The sequence below is a fragment of the Chamaea fasciata genome, unplaced genomic scaffold (genome assembly GCF_029207755.1).
Source record: "Chamaea fasciata isolate MVZ Bird 193981 ecotype frontalis unplaced genomic scaffold, bChaFas1.0.hap1 SCAF_3, whole genome shotgun sequence".
Classification (NCBI taxonomy): Eukaryota; Metazoa; Chordata; class Aves; order Passeriformes; family Sylviidae; genus Chamaea; species Chamaea fasciata.
This window is the reverse complement of record NW_027094088.1, coordinates 79,846,703-79,869,002: the sequence shown is the minus strand read 5'-3', so window position 1 is coordinate 79,869,002 and position 22,300 is coordinate 79,846,703. Positions and strand designations below refer to the sequence as shown.

At 38.4% G+C, this 22,300-nt stretch overlaps 1 protein-coding gene across 1 annotated transcript in view; it reads right to left on the bottom strand.

Annotated features, from left to right (window-relative positions):
• Positions 1 to 22,300, bottom strand: part of SNAP91 (synaptosome associated protein 91) — a 64,330-nt gene that overhangs the window by 24,436 nt on the left and 17,594 nt on the right. Inside the window, exons 3-14 of the mRNA XM_066179613.1 lie at positions 20,698 to 20,840; positions 19,548 to 19,623; positions 17,559 to 17,661; positions 15,833 to 15,926; positions 14,546 to 14,657; positions 12,987 to 13,093; positions 11,720 to 11,761; positions 8,529 to 8,599; positions 7,133 to 7,160; positions 5,231 to 5,340; positions 3,876 to 4,006; positions 63 to 77 (exon numbers count right to left, since the gene is read on the bottom strand). Of these exons, the coding sequence (XP_066035710.1) occupies positions 63 to 77; positions 3,876 to 4,006; positions 5,231 to 5,340; positions 7,133 to 7,160; positions 8,529 to 8,599; positions 11,720 to 11,761; positions 12,987 to 13,093; positions 14,546 to 14,657; positions 15,833 to 15,926; positions 17,559 to 17,661; positions 19,548 to 19,623; positions 20,698 to 20,840 (1,032 nt within the window). The remainder of the gene's footprint in view (positions 1 to 62; positions 78 to 3,875; positions 4,007 to 5,230; positions 5,341 to 7,132; positions 7,161 to 8,528; positions 8,600 to 11,719; positions 11,762 to 12,986; positions 13,094 to 14,545; positions 14,658 to 15,832; positions 15,927 to 17,558; positions 17,662 to 19,547; positions 19,624 to 20,697; positions 20,841 to 22,300) is intronic.

The following is a 22,300-nucleotide window of genomic DNA, read 5'->3' as shown; positions in this document are numbered from 1 at the left end:
CTGGAGCTTTTAGTAAGGAGTCTTAACATACAGAGGTCTTAGAAATCGAAAACACTACTCACCCTCTCCCAAGAGGTCTAGTGATTGTCCATTAAAATGACAGCAGAATAAAAAACAGAGTAATTAGTAGAACTGCCAGACTGAAGATGTTCATGAGCCAAATGTTCATTCTAAATCACATGCCTAGGTTATGTCTAGGAACATAATTTCTGCACTTGATTTTCTAACATTCAAGAAGTTATTCTGACATGACAAAATTTATTCTGTTTAATAACTCTTCAAAACAGAACCAGTACATCCCTAGAACCCTTCACAGAACAGGCACTAAAGCAAGGGTACTTTAGCAGTGAGCAGATTGTAAATAGTGTTAAGTGACTTCAGGATATGATACATGGCATCCCTAGTCCCCAAATATATTCTGAAAGACAAACAGGTGGTGGTTCTTGGACTTGGGACAACTGTTAAGTGCAAAATAAATAAATAAAGCAACAGAGCAGCTCCTCTTCAAAAGATTTTTCTGCATTTATGATAGAGCAAACATGCTCTGCAGGAACAACTAACTCTGTTAACACTTGCTATGAGGAGTATGAATGTTGACAGCATAAGCATAAGCAGACTGGCTCTGCTCCAAGTTTGGCTCCTCAGTCAACTGCTTCTGGAAGCCAATGAAGCATCTTTAATGACAGACTTTCCTTCGATTTGATGTCCCCTAAGATCAGTCAGATTGAACTCGAACACAGTTTTGTCTACATAAAAATCCACTATGAGATACAAAAACATGTGAAAACTAATGAGTTTGTCCTATTAAATTTTTATTCTGTAATTAGGATAGTCTGAGCTCAGCAACTACCTATTTACTAACCAGTATTCCAGTGCTGCTCCTAGATTCTTTGTACACATAACAGGGTCATGGGTTCATCTGATCCACAGCAAACAGCAAGCAGAGTCCTGATGCTTTACTGTGGGTCAGCATTTGGAAGCAAAATGATTTGAGCAGGCACAGGCCCATCTTTACAAATCTGTCTTTACTTTACAACACTTGTAAGAAGGCAGCAAAAACCTAAATTTAGGTTTTTTACAATTTTCATAACTGGTTCCTTGGGCGAGCTCTACTTGAGACTGACGGTACAAGCTGAACTAAGTCAAAATACCATTCTGAAAGAGCAGAACAGTACATTAAAAATGCAGTACCCTGGTATCCCATTACTGCACACCAGGTGAATGTCTCACAGCTAGACTTGGAATAAATAACTGTTGGCAAACTTTTAAGTTCTATTAGCTTAGTCTTTAATGCCTTTTTGTTATTCAGTTATGTTATAGAACTCAATACAGTAAAATTATAATTATCCAGCACAGCAATCCACATTTAGTATTTATATGGGAATGATTAAAAACAGTGGTTTTTAGCAGAGTAATATTGAAGTAACAACACTGTTAGCAAATCCATGTTCTAAGGCACACCGTAAGGTAGTTCAGAGCAGAAATTCAAGTCAGTTTGCTTTTATATCCAGGAGTAAAACCTCACAAAGATGCAGACTTTGACCTACTGTATTTTTTGTAATACTATAGTCTACTCTACCTGCTAAATGGCTGTCTATTCTTGCAATATGATGCAGGCACCATATTACCCTATCTTGATGGTCTCCTGACAGCACAGAAGTGCAGATTTTCACAAGTTATAATTCATTTGCTAGACGACATATTGTGTATTCAGAAAAACAGTAGGTATACAACAAAATATACAGTGTACTGTACATAACCCCAAATATATTCCACTATACTGAATATACAGCATATGCCAAAATACACAGAATCTACACTGCCAGTGAGACTGAGAAAAGCAGGATTGTTTATTGTTGATATGTATTGATGCTGCAACATAGAGTATTTCATATTCACATTTTCCTGGCTTTCCTGAATTGCAGCACTTCTTCAGCTTCCTCCCTCTAGTGCTATTTTCTCATGAGTTCCCACATGAATTTGCTGTAGCCCAGAAGAATAAGCAGCTCAAGTAGCAGGGAGGTATGGTTACACAGCCTCCCAAAAGTCCTGGGTGGAAGGAAGGTCATCTAGTCCAGCCTTATGCTCAGAACAACAGTGCTCCCAAAACCAGATCAGGTCAGCCACGGCTCAGACTCGTCAGGTCTTGAAAAATCTCCAGTAATGGAGAGCTCACTAGCTTGCATTCAGGGATCTGCATCAGTACTGCCCTACCCTCCAGATGAAATATTTTTATTCTTTCAGAGAGTTAAAAAAAAAAAAAAAAAAAAAAAAAAAAAGGCAAGATGCCAGTGCAATAATAAGTCATCATATCTGGACTGCTGCTAGCAGTAAAGCAGACAAAGCTGAAGCTTACTAAGTTACCGACATGCTATTTGGAAAGATAAGACTGAAGTATATTTGATGAAGGCAGTGACAATTCTGGCCATTGGAAGATAGCTAGCTGTCCTTTCCTGTCATGGAGTAAGACTATGTGCATTACTAGTCAATTTTAAAGTTCTTAGTAATTCAGAAGAATAAAAACACCAAAGTTCCAAACTATGGACGTTTTGTCCAAAAAGAAAAAAACCCCAACAAATCAGCTTTCAATTTCTATGCAAATCAATACTTTACAATATTACTGGGCTAATTATTTGTATTTCTATTATTGCAGGAATGAGCAACTGTTTAAACAAGTCAGCTCTTTTATGCTCTTTCAAACATCTCAAAAGTTTATATTCAGTGCTTGGCAATGTCAAAGTAAGACTAATAAGATGCAGTCAAAATACTGCAGAATAATTAGTCACAGGCACCCAAAAATAGATGACTCTTTGGTCTTGCTGTCTGGGTTAAGATTATCTTTCTGTTAATAAAATTGACATTTGCAGGAAAAAAAAATTAATTCAAAAGATTAAATTGGAATATGCAATACAACGTCTACATCACATCCCTAGCTACCATGTCATAATGAAGTGGCTGAAATACAATGTCATCTTTAATGAACTACAACTAAGAACAGAAGTAGGGACTGCAGAAGCCACCAGCACCCAGCATGAGTACTGACAGCAGAGTCAGCATGACTCAGTGCTGCATTCCTGCCGGGAGAGGGCTGATGAGTTCATTAAGCTGCCACACAGGATCTCTTAAGATTACACCACAATGGGTTTACAACTGTGTAAATTAAATCACATTTACAGGCCTAATTCCTTGTTTTAACAGGACAAGAGTGAGCACTGCCTACATCTACCGTAGTCCTCCAGATCACCAGCTGCTTCTGCTGCCTGGAACAACAGGATCAGATTTCAGAGAGCTGGTTAGTTATTCCCGTTTGAAAGCAGTTAGCCCTCTACTTATATTTCCATATTAATATTCTAAGCACACTAGGAAGACACTTTATTAAAATATGTTAAGGCTTATCAGAGGTAATCACACTTGCAGCAGAACTAAATTGCCACCATTTGCTTTACACGCATTTTTGTTTTTTAAAGCTATTTTTGCTCCTCCTCCTATTGATCTGTGGGCTTCGCTCCAGGAACAGAAGAGCTGGTTTCTGCCCCCACCTTGCCAGTAAGCACATAAGCAGTTCTGGTTCTTCTGTTTTGAAGTGCCTACCCTACCTGCTCATCTTCATCCATCCCCTTCCTGCTCACTTTTAGTCACATAATCCTGGCTCCCTCAGCTTTGCAGTCAGGCCCTTATAAGCAGCTTATACTATTATGCATATCCCTGGAAAGAAGAAGTAGCCTTGTGCTGCAGAGGGATGCCTGGCTGTCAGGTCAGCAGAAGCCTGGGAGTGAGTTGGGAACATCCTGTGCTAGCAAAGAGGCAGATTTCAGTTCAGCCAGGCAAGAAGATGGAGACTGCAAGAAGGGATGCTGATAGTGAGGTTTCTCTACCTCCCCATGAAGTGCCTCCAGCAGCAGCAGGAGCAGCAGCAGCGCCCGCAGGAGCAGGTGCTGGAGCTGCCTGCCCAGTACCAGCAAAATCTGGCTGAAGATCCAAAAGATCACTGGACGGTTTGGAAGAGCTGCCAAGAAAAGGAAGAAAGACATTAAATACTGGAGGAATTTGTCCATTTTAATCAAGTTTTTTTTAAATGTCATGACTTGATTAAGGAATCAATCTTAGTTTGGATGAATAGAGACATTTGTTTCAGGCTTTAGGATTAGAGCAGTGGCCATAAGCATCTATAGTGTAGTGAGTCCCAAGAATATGTTACAACCCAGGATGGGAACCTTAACTTACTTCCATTTCCTGATAACATCACTGCAACAGATCAACGAGATTTAAAGTTCTTTAAAAAAAATCCCCAATAACCAAACAAAAAAACACCAAACCCCAACCCAAACCCAACTAACCAAACCAAAAGAAACCCCACCACAACACACAAAACAGAAAATTCAAAATTCCATGTGGTCCCTAAAAGCAGAAAATAACTGTTGTGACTGAAACCAGCACCATTCTACTTCCACATTTCATCATGCCATGTCAGAAGGCAAGAAACCTGTGTTTCCAGGCAATGAACTGGCTTTAGGTAGAAGAGAATTGGCAAAACTTCTGTGGGTTAAGCCAGTCAGGTATTTACTAAGGAAACTAGATCTTGTTCATCTAGAACATTTAAATAACAAACAATCGAAGCTCTTACTTCAGTGACACTCTTCACTTGACACTTAAATTAGTTACATCTTACAGACTCTTGGTTCAAGGTTAGAGTTTTTAGATCTCTACAGTTCAATCACTTCTGCTCTTTACAATGAGCAACAGTGCTTAGTTCTGGTTTTGACTTGAAAACAAGGTTCAGATTTTCTCATAGTTAAATGCTTATTTTTTATTTTAACCTTCAGAAGTTCATGATCATTTTTCTTCATTAATTGACTTGAAAAGAAAGAAAAGGGAATTTTAATTCAGCAGTTTTAGAAAGAATTCTGAAGGTCAGCAAAGACTACTCTGGACTTGCACATTACATCAGTTTATCCAATTAAAAGTTTCTGTACAGCATTTTCGTGGGTTTTTTGTGTGCGTGGTTTTGTTTGTTTGTTTGTTGTTTGGGGGGGTCTTGTTTTTTGGGGTTTTTGGGGTTGTTTGTTGTTGTTGTTGTTAAGAGTTTATTTGTGATCTATACTGTATCCCTTTGGAAACTGACACACACTACTGGTAAAATAAGCAAAGCCTCTTATGGAAGCCTCCTCTTACAAGTATGACATTGGTACCTACATCAAGCTCAGTAACTCAAATACACTTTTTAACTTACCTGACTGGAGCAGCTGTAGATGAAGTTGCAAAAAGATCAACTGGAGGAGATGTATCAATAGTTTTTGCTGGAGTAGAACTAGGAGATGTAACAGTTGTGGCTGGAGAAGACTGGAGAAATATTTTAAATATACATTCAATATACCAGCATTTCTCCCCAGCCAACTCATGCACAGATTCACATACTTTAAAAATTCAATTTTGACATCAGGTCTTTTTATGGTTAGCTGTTTTCTCCTCTGAAAGAATTTAAGGAGACTGGGCTACGTTTTCAGATGGCAGTAGAGTTGAGAAACCCCAAGGTGACTCCAAAGAAGGAAAAAGGATTCTACAAGGTTTATTCTTAAGGAGTTGTTTCTATAACTGTCAGACTCTTCATTTTGTCTATGGAATGAAACAGTTGTCCGCAACAGCACCTCAGTACTCTAATCACAGAAATTGTGACAGAAGAGAAATGGTTAAAAACCAGTTAAAAGTGTGTTTGTAAACCTCCAGAAGAGAGTTTAAAGAGCCATCAACAATGCTCAGGGTTAAGTCCTTGGGAAGATACAAAACACAGCTCATCCTATGACTTTGCTTCATTAGCTGCTCCAATTCTGGATAAAGATACTTCAAGTACGGCAAGGACACACACCCAGGAGAGTATATTGCAACTCCTCTGTGAACCTGAAGACTCAAGTTACCTTGTAGAGTGTCAATTTAATTCTAAAAGATACTGTAAGCTTTGGTACAGCATCTCACATGCTAGAGAGATCCTTTCCCTAACAACTGAAAACTAGTCCTTATTTTAGTACTGTTTGCATTCTGACCACTTCCAACAAGGAAAAAGAACAGCAAATTTGAAGAGATTTTCTCCTGAGTTTTTCTACTGCCATCCCATCATTATAACTCTAGCAGATGGGTGTAAGCTTTCTAGACTCTCCTCAGAGCTTTAGTAAGGTTTGAGACTATAATGGTCCCAGTCCCTCATGTGCATCAAAGATGTGGTTAAAGCTGTGAGAACACATTCTGAGCTATCATGTAGTTCTCACCAACTGCTCTCGTATTAAACAGGAGAGTTGGGGGGGTTGTATTTTGTTGTTTTCATTTGGTTTGGCTGTGGTTTTTTTTAGTAAAGGACTTTCCAGAAAAAAATTTAAGAGCTCTCTCTAGAATCGAGCATTGAACCCCCTGCATTAGATTCAGATAATTTTATTGAGTTTTTCCTCCACAGAACCCATTATGAGACACAGCTATGGCACCTGGCAATGCTCCAGGAGCTACTATTACTGAACTACAGCTTATTAATTTATCTGACACTCAAACCAAGGTATTTTAACTGGCAACTCTTGCTTTAAATTAAAGTCAGCAGTCTCATTAATGAAGGTCATTTCTGAAGATAGATATACTGGATGAAAAATTTCTTCCTGTCTTTTCACATGAACATAGTTTTAAAAGAGTCAGAACTTCCTCCGAAAGAGCTGCAGAGGGAATGAAGGAGTGAAGATTTGAAGATTTGGAGGAGAAATATTCTGGAGCAAGTTTCTCATTGATATGAGAATTAAGGTGGAGTGAAAGAAAAAAAAAAAAAAAGAAAAAAAAAAAAAAAAGAAAAAAAGAAAAAAGAAGAAGTTGTTCAGATAAAAATATGTGTATCTTTTATGCTTTCACAAGGAGCAATCATCACATCCAGGTGAAGTTCCTTAGCATCCTGACTGGTGCTGATACAAGCACTGCAGCCCTTCAGATCAGTGACATGCTCTTATTGGGCCACTATTTACAAAGCCATTAAAAGATAAAATTTTGTCAATTAGGTGCCAAAGTCTAAAAAGTAGATTAAGAGATGGAAATTTAACTCTTTACAATGTTCTAAACCGTATCACCTGAACAAGAATTATCTAGTACAGCAACTGGCAGTATTTACCTTGCTCAGAGGAGAAGGAGCCCCAGATCTAGAAAAAAAAGGGGGGTTTTCAGATAAGTACAGCTTTGAAACTATGTTTCTGGTCATCAAAACTCCTGCAAAAAGACCAAAACCTAAGCATGAAAACTTTCTGAAGATCTCTTCAATTGCATGCCCTCTACATTTTTCAAACTTCTATGTGGCACTTTAGACAAGGAATGCAAATTTTACTTCAAATCTTAAATTAATATTTTAGGCTAACTGCCATCACAGGATTATTCTGCCTTTTAAATAAGCTCTACTAAATGGAGGAAATGCAGAGATCCATGCAAATATCTTTCTTTGGGGCCTACAGGGCCCAGCAGGAAAGAGTTATTGGGGCAAGATGTCACCATATTAGAAAACCATGCAACAGCAGCAGAACACCACCAGTACTGAAGCAGTTATCTAACATAAGTCTTCTGACGATGCGTCAGCAAATTTTCAAAGTCTGCTCTCTTTTAAAGAAAGCCAGAGTTACTTGAAAATAACTACATTGAAAAGTATGAAAACAGCGAGTTGGAAAGCTCAAGCTGAAAGTTCTCCCACATGCACAAAAATCACACTAACAGTAACTGACAGAGCCTTAATCATAACTTAAAATGCACGTCAGTGCATTTGTTTGCTTTCATTATGAGATATGAAAATACTGCTACATATTTTTAGAGCTGCTTTGATCTAAGAGATGAAAGGAGGAGTTGAAGATAAAGTTGCACCAGTATTGAACTAGCATTCATTCCATAAGTTACGTGAATTGGATAAGTCCTAGAAGCTATAGAACAGATTAGATGATTTCCAGATTTTCTAATCATGGAAATGACAAAAAAATAACGTAATGACTATATACAAAAGCGAAGAACAGTTCAGCTCAACTCAAAGAAAATATCTATTCCTAAGTGTTCAAGAAAATCTTTTAAAAATACACATAACCCTGCCTGCAAGCACGCGATATGTAAAGGTATGTACTTACCCTTCGCTAAATTGCAAGGATAGCAAAAGTAAAAGAGAAAACAGAGGTTTAGCTTAATCCCTCCTAGACTGAACCATGGCAAGTATCTAGTATGAAGATGCAAAACCATTAGAAAAGAAATATATTTGATGATAAAAGCCTTAGCAGCACGCAAATCCCCAGTTCCTTCTAGTTTTCCTCAAGTAATTTTAGTTCATTTCGGAAAGTATCTAGTTGTTCTGTGTGTTTCCCCCACCACCATTAATTAAAGAAAAGGTTGCCATTAAGATGACTTTGTAAAGGAAAGGAAAAGCCTGGTCTTATTTTCTAGCTAAGGGACAAAAGGAGGTTGGGGGAGGCAAACCTAAAACAACTAATCACACACTCTCTCTGTTTTGCTTAGATACATGGTACAACATATATACCTACTTGTTGCCAGGTTTTTTTCCTTCCAGTGAGTTTAGATGTTGTTCAAGGGTCTCCATGAGACTGCTGGGAGCCTTGAAAGTGAAGAGAAAGATACACACCTCAATGCATTGCAGTGATCTAACCATACTTTGAAATCCAGCACCGACTTCCCTGAAGTCCACGATGTGCGTGCTCATGCAGTTACTTTATTTACATCAGTGTGGAAACAGTGGATTTCCATGCTAGAAGTATTCAGGCAAAGCCAGTTTTTAAAAATATATTACTGCATCCAAATTTGCAGAGAGAAAACATTTACTTCCACTACGGAGCACCTGAAGCCTAAATCCAGGATGTGCTGCTCATCATGCTTTAAATCAGTGTTAAACATTGACAACAGCACAGGCATCCACAGGGTTGATTTTATGATTCATAGGTTCAAGATCACACTTAGCTTTGCTTGTAGTCAGACCACCTAACACCTCTTTCATGACTAGAGGGTTAGAAAGCATTTGCAGCCTAAACAAAACAAAGTCCTTTCCAAAGCGCCTAGAAGGAGCTATCTTTGGCTCAAGACTCCCAACATCACAAAACCTTATAGCTGCTTTCAAAATGGTACCCTGGCACAGGTTACTGTGCAGCTAGCTTGAAGTCCAGAAAGATTACTATTTTAGACGTCTATTAAAAAACTAGGCTTTTTCAGGCATCCCTGATGTTAGGTTTTATTTTAAGCAAACTTTTTGCGGTCAGCAGTCAATACCCACAGGCACTTGCTGTTACAATGGCAGATAGAAAATGTAGTTGTGAATGCACACTGGGCTTAGCTATTCCAGTATAAAAATAGAGGCTGGATAAGTAGGCTCCTAGAAGATCAAAAAGCAGGGAAGAAACCCTTGAGAGACACAGTAGCATATAATAATTGAATATTTCATCAGGGTTACAAGTTCATCAGCTCATCAGTCTCTAAACAGGGAATCCTCTTTATCAGTCTCTTTCACATCGATGACAATTCCTGACAACAATACCTATGATGTTTTTCATAAATGACATCTTTAATTTCAGGGCAGACATAATTATCAATCAAGACAGTTTGTGATGCTTGGAAACAGCCTATCAACTGCTCCTATACTGAAAAACCAGCTGGCTGGCTCAATCAGATATTTCAGGATGCATAGCACCTGCTAGTACCAATGCACAGCTGTGTACCTGCAGTGCCTGCATATTGATTTCAGCACTAAAACCAGTAACTTAACACACCCAGAAATTTAAAACGCTCAAAATAATCTTAAATGACACACTGACTTTAAATATGTCCTATGTATATAAGCAATGAAGAGACATCTTGACCTTGTTGCTTTTACAGGCATATTTTTAACTTTTAATTCATTTGGGCATAATAAGAGTTGGTTAAACACAAGTGACCTAGTTATAAGAATTCTCCAGCAGGAAGTCAAAGAAGAAAGGTAAAACAAACTAAAAAAATCCAGAGAGATTCAGACTTCTACATATTCAAAAAGGCTATGTTTTAAGATACCCGTTGTGAGACTTTAACATGTAAGTAAAAGTTATGTAAAAAAAAAAAAAAGGATTGCATGAATTACTGTTAGCAGTTACCTCTAGACATTGTAGATAGTTTTGCAATGTATTAGTCAAAGGTTTCTTAAAAACCAGCAAGGTAATAAAAAACTTATCTATGAAACAGAACTCAGAGAAAAAGCTTCAGAAAATTTCTACCCAGATGCAACAATTTGGAAAGGAAATACTCTCTGGTACCCAATTTGCAACACTGAACATTGCTTAATTTCTTCTAGATACTGCTTTAACATTAGATAATCTACCAGGCAGCATTGTGCTGGAACCTTAGATATGGGTTGCCCCTAGCTACTAGGGGCAGAACTGTCATACCTTAGGAAGTGCTAGTAAATAAAAATAAGCCAAGATTTTTAGCTGCTAAGATGCCTTCTCAGCCTCCAAAACTTTGCAGCCAAAGCATAAAGTCCAAAGATGACAACTATCAACTTGAATTACACTACTGGGACCACCTGTGTAGATTTACAGAGTATGTACACACGGACTGTCAACCAACTTCTTGCAGAATACTACTGACTATTGCCGTGGCTTGCTATAGGAATTTAGGTCTACCATTGATACTACATAGAATTATGTACTAAATGTTAGCTGAAATTCAGTTTTATTATTCACATTTTATTTATTTCTCTCTGACATACGTTGTTGAGGTCTTGTACATACGCTGTATAGCATGTTTCAGGCAGGCCTTGGCAAGTGAGTCCCAAGCAGCCTTTGGGAGAACACAGCTGTGAGGGACTGCCTGAGCAGAGACTGAAGGGGTCAGGAAGTTGGATGAGATGATCACTGTAGACCCCTTCTTTCCAAGAAAACTGTTCTGTTTTAAAGTGTCGGCTCATGGGGTGGGAGGGACCATCCAGCAGCAGTAACTAAGGTGCTACTGAGCAAGTGCAGCACTGACTGATGACACAGAACAGGCTGGTGCAACAAAAGCAGAAGCAGATAAAAGTGCCACAGAAATTTATAAAGTCTATTTCATTAACTGGGTTCCCAGTGATTTCTCCTGGTTTAAGGACTTATTTCATCACTGACTGCACTGTGTTAAAAAAGAGCCCCTGAGGTACAGAGTTAGGGGAAGATACTACGTCAGCTATTTCAAGATTAGGTCTGGTATTGCACATGCTGCTTTTGTCTGCTGAAAGAGTGGCCACACTTTATAGCTCCACTGTATCTGAAATCCACAAAGATTAATAATCTCCACCTTCTCATAATGTCTCACTTTCAGAATTTTTAAGTGGCATTTAACTGAGACAGACACTATTCTGATGTTGATTTAAACCAGGCTTTCAAGAGGCTATCAAAAACTGCATGAACAAAAACTATATGAACAGCTGGGGTTTGCAGCTGCTAAGTAGTTTGGGTTGCTCTTATGTTCCAATTTTACTGGCATCAAAACTGCCACAGGTGTACTCCTCAGCATGGATCTCCTCCTCTAAGTAAATACTCTCATCACATTAAACACAAAGCCAGGCACACAGGCCAATTTGCAAGTGATACTTAAAATAGACCAGCAGATACAGCATGTTAGCTGCTACAAATTCACCAACATTTGCATTCCTGGTGTGCTTTCCTAATCAGAGAACTTTTATTTATTACACAAATCCAAAAAGACCACAAGAGAAGCTTACCTGTGTAAGATCAGGGATATCACCTTTGTCAATTCCAACTTGCTGTGGAGATAAAAGAATAAAGGTAAAATCTAAGTGCATTATTCCACTGCAGTAGGCATTAATTTTGAGTACAACTGCTCTTCAAGCTATAATGCAACCTGTCATTAGAAAAATACTACAAAGTTAAAAAGGACATGTCCATCTTTCCAGTAGCTGTCTTCAACAACCTGCAGCAGTTTTTAGGTGTTTTGGGTTTTTTTTTCCCCCACAAATTAAATACCCATTTTAAATAAAAAGATAATAAAACGGAGCTTGATTTCACACACATGAAACTCATACTCTATACTGAAATATACTGGTCATATACCATTGTCTCAGAGGACAGCAAATTAAGGTCTAAGTCTGCAATCTTCTATTAATAGCCCTGTTGCTTCGCGGTATGGCTCTTCAGAGGGGCTGACAGTTCAGCTTTTGCAGAAGAGCAAGCTCCACTGCACGTTGTAATCCTGAAGCAGAGTCACTATAACCCCTGTTCAAAAAGCTGACCTGTATCTCTGAAGTACTTTATTCCCTCAAGTTCAATATTCAATATTCATATTCAATATTCATACCTGACATTACAAGTCATCAAGGAGTCTATCAGGCTTCTCCACAGATAAGTGAATTAGCAAAGAAACAAACTTTTTATTCAGCTCATTACTACTGCCCATTATAATGAAGTATGAAACATGGAAAATGTGCACCCTGTGCCAAAGAGCCAACCACCACAAATGAGAATCCAGCAAAGGAGTTAATTAACCATGTAATATTCCTATTATCCACATAAGAGGATGATAACAGGAACAAAACGGAAAATCGCACATTACACTTAACTTGGCTGCACAGACTAAAAAAACAGACCTAAAAAATCTGCATACTTCTGTTCCCAATTGCTAAATCTTCCTCTAATTTTTCAACCCCGTCCTAGAAGTATGCATTTATCATAGCATTTCTCAAAAATAATGGAACATGTGAAGTCATGTCATCTGTTAATTTAACCAGGAAAGCTGAGTTTGGCTGCACCACGGAGACATGTGGAAGTCCTAAACAGGATTAACTACAAGACCTAAAGAAGCAGATCCCAGATCCAGATCCATTTGGATGGATCCAATGCTTAACAAGTGCATTAATATTTTACATTTGGTGCTAAAAACAAAAAACAAAACAAACAAAAAATCCTCACCAAACAAACAAAATCACAAAAATACTTAAGTGCCAGCCTCCAGAAGACCGAAAAGCCACTTACCTCTGCAACTTTAAGAAACTCTGATACTCTGGTCATTCGAGTTAGAAACCGTTTGTAGATTTCAAGAGCATCTTTACATTGCCCCTTTTTCATTTCAAAAAACTTCTCTAAAGAAACAATGTGGTAAATTATTAAAAAACCGTTTGTAGATTTCAAGAGCATCTTTACATTGCCCCTTTTTCATTTCAAAAAACTTCTCTAAAGAAATAATGTGGTAAATTTCAGTTAAGATGTCTTACATTAGGTCTTATATCAGCAAGTCTCGTTTTCAGAAAAATCACAAGTCAATAATATGACACTACATTACCATTTACTACTTGGACATTAATCTAGTGGCATCTCTTGCCTAGTGTAGTTTAGAAGTTGGGGTTGCTGAGCTGCTAAACAATTATATAGACCATAAAATTGAACTCCAGCTAGCCACAGCATTGTGTGTGATGTCAACCACTTTTTTAAAGAAAAGACTGAAATGTAAGCAGGTGAAGTAGCTACCCAACCTAAAGTTCAAAATCATTAAGGATACTTAAACATGTACTAATACATGTCCTCTCCAAAATGTCTCCACTCCAAAGCACTGTATTTTTTTTCACTTAAGTAGGTCTCTAAAGTCCATTTATGTCCATTATTGAACACAGCTGCCACATATTTCAACCTGAACTTACACTTTAAATAGCAGTAGACAGTGAAATTTCAACTGAATTTTTATGCCCAACCCATGCTGGCGATCACACCAGGCTGCCTGAGCTTCAGAACATGATCACAGCCTCCTTTATACTTTGTAGGCTGACAGTAGGTAGGGTTGTGGAGGGGATCCCGTTTTGGCAGTCATGCTTTCAGGCAGATCAGGAATATTACACAGGAGTGTATTACTTAATACAAGGCTATCACATAACATTATCACTCTCTACAACTACCTGAAAGGAGATTACAGCCAGGTGAGGGTTGGTATCTTTTCCCTGGCAACCAGCAAGAGGACATAGTCATAGGCTGTGCCAGGAAGGTTTAGGTTGGACGTTAGGAAGAAATTCTTCACAGAAAGGGTGATCAGACATTGGAATGGGCTGCCCAGGGAGGTGGTGGAGCCACCATCCCTGGAGGGGTTTAAGGAGAAACTGGATGCGGCACTCAATGCCATGGTGATATCTTATGGTGATAAGGTGATGTACACTCACAGGCTGGACTCAATGATCCCAGAGGTCTTTTCAAACCTAATTGATTCTGTAATATATAACAGAAGAATGTGGGTATCTTAAAAATGCAAAAGCTTTTAACTTTGCAGGACATATTATGCATGCTCCCATAGCACTGTACATTTCCTTAAGCACAGAGACGGTCACTGTCTTTAACGTATCCATCTACACACTTCTAAGGACATGTGATGATCCAGCCTCAGATGAACACTAATGTAAGAGGGTGCAGCTCAAAATTTTCTCTTGTTTCAGACTAGATGAGTCAAGAAAGGTGTAACTTTCATTAAAGTTAAGTAAAAAAACTGAAGCAGATCTGAAACTGGCTCTTCATTCACGTATGGTATGTGAGATAAAAGCCAGGTTACTCACCTAGTAAGTTAATAACCCCATCATTGTAGCAAGCAAAAAGTTTGATGAGATCTTTAAACAGAAGCATGAATGCAGCATTTATGACACCATTTGTCAGTTCATTTGGATGAACCTACAAATAAAAGATCAGTTATTTAAAAAAGAAGTGTCAAATGCAATCAAGTATTTTGGCTTACACCAGGTATTTGGTGGTCATAGACACAATCAAGCACTGAAGTTTTCCTGCTAAGTAAGACACTAAACAAAAGCTTTGGTTAGCAGATCAAGGATTGCTTTCTTCACCACTCCAAAACAAACCCCTAAAGCAGAGGAGTACCCATATCAACAGTAAATATCTTAGTCTTGTCTCCTTCACTTCTCATGAAGAAGAGGAAGGCAGAGATGCTGTTTACAGTTTTAATGAAATGGGCAAAAGACATCAGTTTACAGCAGAGCTCAACAAAAACTTAATAGTCTATGAGATAATGTATTTGGACCAATGATGTCAAGATCCTTTCTCACATTAACTTGGGAAGAAAATCCATGCTCATTTATTAAAAGGTCTTTCTCTTCTTAAAAATATCTCCTCTTCTGAGAGCACTATCACAATTCCGATGCCATTTAAGGCATGCAAAGCACAGTGAGATGTACTTCAAAGCCTTTCCTCTGAGAGCTGTAGTGGGCTCTGCCTTCCACCTCAAAGTGTATCTTGCTGCCCAGCAACAAGAGAAGAACCAATTCCTTCAAAAACCTCTTTGAAATGTTACACTGCGGCTCCTACAACAACTGATTCCTGTTTTTATCTTCAGGTCAGAAAAACAATCCCACCAACATTCATGACATGATAAATATATTGTACACACTTATTTCTATGAACAGTCTAGATTAAACTTTAGCCAACTTAGTTTACATCTGAAAACCAGATGAAGATTTTGAGGAAGCCAAACAATGTACATGTGGTATTTTAATGGGGTTTTCCCTCCCCCCAAAAGAAGTTGGTTGCCTAGAGACAGAAAAGAGAGCGTTCAGTCTCCTTGTTTTGTCCATTTCTTCCTCCTCACTGATGCAGAAGATGGAACTCCAAGTTCTCTCTCTACAAAACCAAAAGTGCAATCTTTACAATTCATACATATGGGCAAGGGCCATCCTTGGCCACAATACCTCAGTGGGACACTGAAAAGGGGATTTTTTGGCCCTCATTAAGGGATGATGAATAAAGCATTACCTACAAGGTGAAATGTGGTCATAATAATGCACCATTTATAAGTCACTGCCCAGTTTTAATATTAGGTCAGCTTCAATACATACATCAAATTCAAGTAGTGCATCAATTTGTTCCTGTAATATTGGCATACTCTTCAGCAGCTTTTCAGGAGCCATTGTTCTCATTACACCTTCAGCCCTGCAAGAGGGAATGCAGATTAGAAGCCATGCTATTTCCCCTCTCCCCTCCCCCAAAATGATCTGTTGTCTAAAATTTAGGCTTAAAGCACCTATAACTCATTTCAAACCATTTCAAAAGCACAGTCTGATTCTCCTGTTTCTCATGTCATCATGAGAGCTGGCATGAAAAATCTTTTATCCAGCCACCCTTCCTGACAGTAAGTCAGGAAAGGTTTTGTGTTAGAGTGATGAATGCAAGAGATGGATCTCTTTATGGAAAGGTGATACTGAGAGCTTAAATGACTAACTAGAAATACTGTCACAGAAGTACTTAGAGAACTGATATACTTTGTGCACAAAGTTTGTTATGAATAACTAACGACAACTCATTGCAGATATGTCCATGGATGTGTAGCATTTCTTAAGTGTCATCCATAGTCTCATAGAAGTCTTCAAGCACAGTCATTTTTATCTCTAATTATGACAAACCTGCACAATCATCATTATGTATTGCCCTGTTCTGGCTGCAGACAGGTACATATACGCAGACTGGAAATGCATACCACTATTCTTAGTTATTTTATGCTATACTCTGAGGCAGCATCTTATTCTGCCTCAGAATACAGCACAAAATAAGTAAGAACAGTGATATGCATTGTTCTGAGCACCAGAAGTAACAGGCATAGAAAGCCTTTCCAGGAATTTAGAGCAAGGCAGGAATAGCAGGATCCCTAGCAGCCCAAACTTAACTTTATTTAACATCAAGTGTACAAGAGCAAACTTGTATAGTGTCCACTAAGGGAATAGCATCCAGCTACACAGCAAGGCTGTCATGGTAGACCTACACTTTCTGTCTGTTTGAGAAGCAGGAGAGAACAGCCTGGTAATGATGCCTGCATTAACAGGTCAGAATCCCAAGCTGCAGAACACACCAGAACTGCCAGAAGGATCCTGTATGCAACTCAAGATTAGCAGGAGCATCTTTAGAATGCACTCAATCAAGCTGCACCTTCAGTGGGTGTTACACCACTTGCTGTGCCAACTGTGCTTCAAGAGAGGACCTAGAGCCCTTAAAGTTCCAGTTAGAGGAGTCAGAGGCCAGAAAAATGTTCTCATAAATACCAACACACTACTCTGGGCTGGGTCAACTTTTTTTTTAACACAGTTCTTGTGAGAAATAAAACCAACAGTTTACAACCTTATTCTGTTCAGTTTATAACTGTTTGCTCTCTTGCCTGCTAAGAACGTCAGGCATTCATTTCAGGCTTTGTTTGCAATCAGCCATCTTTCTTAGGGAAAGTGTCTGGAGAGTAATGAAACATCGTAAACTTAGTTTCAGAGTGTTTCCTTCTCCAAATCTTAAAGGCAGTCTCACTGCAGCAAAATTTAATTAGGGTAAGATTTAAACCTAGCACTAAAACCTCCCAGTTTCACAATGCACCTTACTTTGATCTTACTACCCAGTCTTTCCTCTCCTTGTTGGGCAATTTTTAACCAATTACCAGTACTTTAAAAATCAGGTTTCTCATTGTAGGTACACAAAGCATATAATAAAAAAGTCACTGAGAAACTAAAACTAAGTGTAATGCCACAAATAAGATTTTCATGGGTCAGACAACCTTATTAATTTACATAGCTAAACTTTACTTACCCTTTCTTCACTCTTGCAAAGTCAAATGCCATTTGTCTGTAGGAAAATGCTTTTTCATTCAAGTATCTACTATAACGCCTAATAAAGGTGGACATGTCATAACCTGCAAAAAACAGTTTCACATTTTACATATAATTTTCACCTTTGTTTGGAAGTTCTTTAGAAAACAATAATATACAGCCAACAGACCCCAAGATTACGTGATTTCTGTTACACTATGCAACTTCATAGACATAACATGCATCACAAGACATCCTTCAGCTTCTGAAGAAATGTCAGTAGTGGTACACCAAAGCAATCTACCACTGTCCTCTGTTTCCAACAGATTCATGCAATGCATCAGTGGCATGGTTCTGGGTGAAACCTGCTGGAAGCCCCTACATGGTTATGGGGTAGCATTACTTGATGGCCAAAAAGTCACCCCTCTATAAACAAATACCAATTTAACAAATTGGAAATATACCAATTTAACAAAAAGTTAAAATACCAATTTAACAAAAAGTTTTTACTGAACTGGTACGTGACTTCCAGCAGAAAGCTCAAGTCAACTTAAACACTCCTGATGTTTCATGTATATTAGCCACTCTGACTCTTACATGGACCTTCAAAATTCTCCTGACTTGGTTTACCAGAACAAAGAAATCATGATGGCATCCACAGAGATTACTGCCTTCCTTGAACTGTTACACCAGAAATACTCAAGGCACATAATACTGTACAAGGCACCCCAAACTGCAGTGACTTAAAAGCCTTTGACATCTGGGCAGTTAATATTACAGCCTATCCTCCAAATGTTTTTCCTCTAAGCCACAGAAATGTGTGCAGAAGGCAACTCATCTTCCTCTTCAATTCAGGTCCCTTTTTGCTACCTTTCAAAAAATCAACACACCTCAATCTAGACAATGACTATATTTTCCCTTAAAATCTCTCATCATTAAGTATCCCTGCCAACTGATGCACAGCACTACCAAATCTGATGCCCCCAAATCTGATTATCTGTGATACACTGTGTATTATCTATGAAATGGCATTTTAAGTTTAAGGAAAGTAGTGAAGAAAACAAATGCATGCATCTAACAGAATTGTTAATTGTTGCCAAACACCAGTGTCTTTGAGCATATATATATATGTGTGTATATATATATATATATATATATATATATCTCATGTTTAGCTTAGATGAACACACTCTTAGTATTTGTTTAGCTATGTCCCTTCTGTTGCCACATCTAAAAGATGTTGAAGTTTTTTTGGTATCACATGTCTACATCAAGATATGAAATAATGTGGCACTGCTTTGAATTTTCCCATCATTGTAATATGTCTGTAGTCTGCAAACAATTTACAAATATTCTCTGACAGCTGAAGAATTATATTTTCCCTCTTTTCTGGCAGAGCTACCATGAAACAAGCTTTTCCTTTTTTAACTGAGGGCACAGGAAAATTCACTAATAATTCCAGAGGGAAAAGTAGAAAGGCAGGCTTTGTAAGATTCAGAGGGAACAAATCCTTAATTTCTGCCTTGACCTTTCTAAATTCATTACTCAAATCAAATCAAAACCAAGCAGTTCTTTTGCTGCCAACAGCCCTACCATAAAGAACTTACAGATAGTGCCTAAAAAGCACAGTGCCCCCAAGCAACCAAATTACCATTTAAGACTGAGTAAAACCCAAAAAACTAAATGGAAAGTTACCCATTTCAACTTTTAACACCCATAAGAGTTAAGAGGATAGCTGACCCAGCCCAGATTTCAACCAGCACTTAAAGGATTTGTAGTTTCACCTTTTGAATAAAAATATTGCAGGAGATGAGAAATATTTTTCTCAAGTTGTTCAGCAGTTGACTTGTGTTCCTGTATTTATTAAGTACTTATAAAAAGGCTTCAGTAGCACAATTTGATATTATTTGTATCTTATGAACAAAGGAGCAAATTAACAATAGTATCTTATTTAAAATCTTGTTAAGATTGTAGACATAAGTAGACTTACCATGAGATCCACTTTTGTCCAGAAAATTGCTGAGATTGAACAATGTGTTTCTAGATGCCAGGTACTGAATAAATCTCTGAAACACAAAGCAATTTTTCTTATCATAGACTGTATCTGAAGACCTTGTACCTTCTAGAAGCAAGATTATCAGTCTACTTTCAGCAAACAACATGAAACCGCTGATTTTTGTCTTTGCCCACAATACTTTCCCCCAAACATTTTGTCCATTCAGACTAACTACTTTTAGTCAGAATCTCTACTAAATATTCTACTGTATATATAAAAAATAGATTATGTGCAAAACACAAAATAGATTGTGAAAGGAGCAACAAAAATGTTTAATTCTCAGGGATCTGAGGGAGCTCAAGATTTATCTGCTTACAAAGCACATATCCAGGCTATTCTCAATCCAGCAGCCCTCAGTTTCGGCCAAGTTGAGGGCCTGTTTTAATAACAAGCAAAGCCCCTCATAAAATACAGGGACTAGCAGCCTGAAACAGTAAGAGAAATCAGATGAGAACATTGAGCAAAACTTGGAAAGGAAAAATAGGAGTAAGAATTAATACTGTGAGAAATTCCTTGCATGAAAACACTTTATATGCAGCCAGGGAGGAATTGTTTCACAGTCATACTGAAGTTGTTTCACAGTCATTCTGAAGTTCTTTAAATGTCCTGTCTCTTTTCATGCAGGCATACTTGTCTATACAAGTCAATAAAAAGCAAGGATAAGGACAACAATCTAAAACGGTATCAAGTTAAATTCACAGCTCTAGGAAGATTTTAACACTCATGCAGAGAAGGCAATTATTCAGATAGCAGTATACATGTGCCAGAACATCAACTTTGACCTTAGTCAAAAAATCCCAGGTATTGTGTAATCCTGTGTAACTATTTTCCGATTCAGTGCCTAAATCGTCAGCATCCTGGCACAGTCTGCATCTTGGTCTTATGTTACGGTGTTATAAATGGAGAGACAGATAAACAGTCTAACTCTGCAATTAACAGTAAGTTTCCTCTTCATCAAGAATCATTCTTGCCCTTTGTTCTCAGGTCCTTTCTGGTTCAGACAAGATGCCTCTGCACTACTAACATTCTTGGCTTGGAGTGTGTTCAGTGCCAACGTGGCCTTGAGAGAGCTGTTCACACTTACCTCATTGCCATGGACCATTAGATGATGTGTGGTGACTAAGGCTTTGAATACGACCACCCAGCTACTATTCGTTGCTCGCTCAAAAAGCGTATCAGCCATCTGAGGGATATTCACGTTTGTTTCATTAGTTGCTTGGATCAAGTCTGTAGGAGAGAGAAAAGGAAAGTGTTAGGTGCTGCAAGTATGATAAAAAGTTTGCAGCATGGCCAAGTTCTCAGACCATCAGGCTGCAGGCCATGGTTGTGACAAACACGAAGTTCAGGGCTTACAATCCCCATTTGAAAAAAAGGAACAACAACAAAAACAACAAACTCAAACTGAGATTATATTAGTACATGCTGACAGCAATAGTGGTATAACTCTTTCATCAAACAGTAATAGTTTTCCAACAATTCTGTCCCAAGCTATGACCAAACATTTCTCCACCTTCATGCCAGACGAATTTAGAGTTCACAACATCATATGACTCTACTGCTTGCAGGTTTTTTAAGTTAATTGTCGCAGTTCATTACCTCTGGGTTAGAGAAATAAGTACTATTGAATTCTTCACTTGCAGGTAACACACCAAGCACACTGAACCTAGTCACAGCAGCAAAAAGACATCAGAAGCATCACCAGAAACAGATATTCTGTCATCCCAGAGGTTGTTTTTATCAGCAAGCTCTAGCACACCTCCTAGTTTCTACAGACACAGAAAGCAGAAGAGTGCATTCAGGCATACATTAAGACCTCTTCAATAGCCAGAAAGAACATAAGGAATGACATTAGTTTATACTGAAGCAACTGCCCCTTACATGGAAGAAATAAGTCATTAGACTGTCTCAGGGAAAAACGATAACATACAGCTTGGTGTCCTGAAGAGTGCATGAAATTAAGGTAAGCAGTTAAATCATGAACAGTAGGGCAGCAAGCTTTCCACTATCGTCTCTATCTCCCAGGATCTGTGATTTACTACCACCCCTGTTATCTACTGACTCCAGTTAGGCAGCCAGCAATTACCTTCTACAAGCTATCATCCATTCTTGAGACACAGCTGGAAACTGCATACTGCAACTGCAAGCCCAAAATCTGGGTGATGCCAGACACAGCCCTAGCAAGACTCAAGGAGATGACTTCACATAACACAAAGAGCACAAAACACACATCTAATTGTACGACTGAGGCTTTAAATTTGAAGACCTAAGCAGAAAGAATTTTGAAGTTTAACTACTAGACTAAGCATTATTTGAAATGAAAATACTCATCTCTTACCTTCCCTCAGAGGAATCATTGTTAATGATTTCTTCCTCGCCTTCAGACTAGAATTTTTCCTCCAACTATTCAAGTCATTCAGTGATGACAGATATTCTACCTCAAAAAGCAGACAGGATATTTTGTGACTGATCCTGGCACACTTAAACTACGCAAGTCTACAGGAGTTCAATTCACTCAGGCAGTAGGGTAACTACTTGGCAGACTTCCTTTCCCTCCCCTACATAATCCCAAGCAATGGAGAGCATTAATGCTGCTAAGAGTGGAAAGTCAAGGCTCAGCATTAAACTGCTGATTCTGCCTTTGCAGGACTGGAAAAGTCCAGAGGACAAATCTGTCTAAATAGATCAAT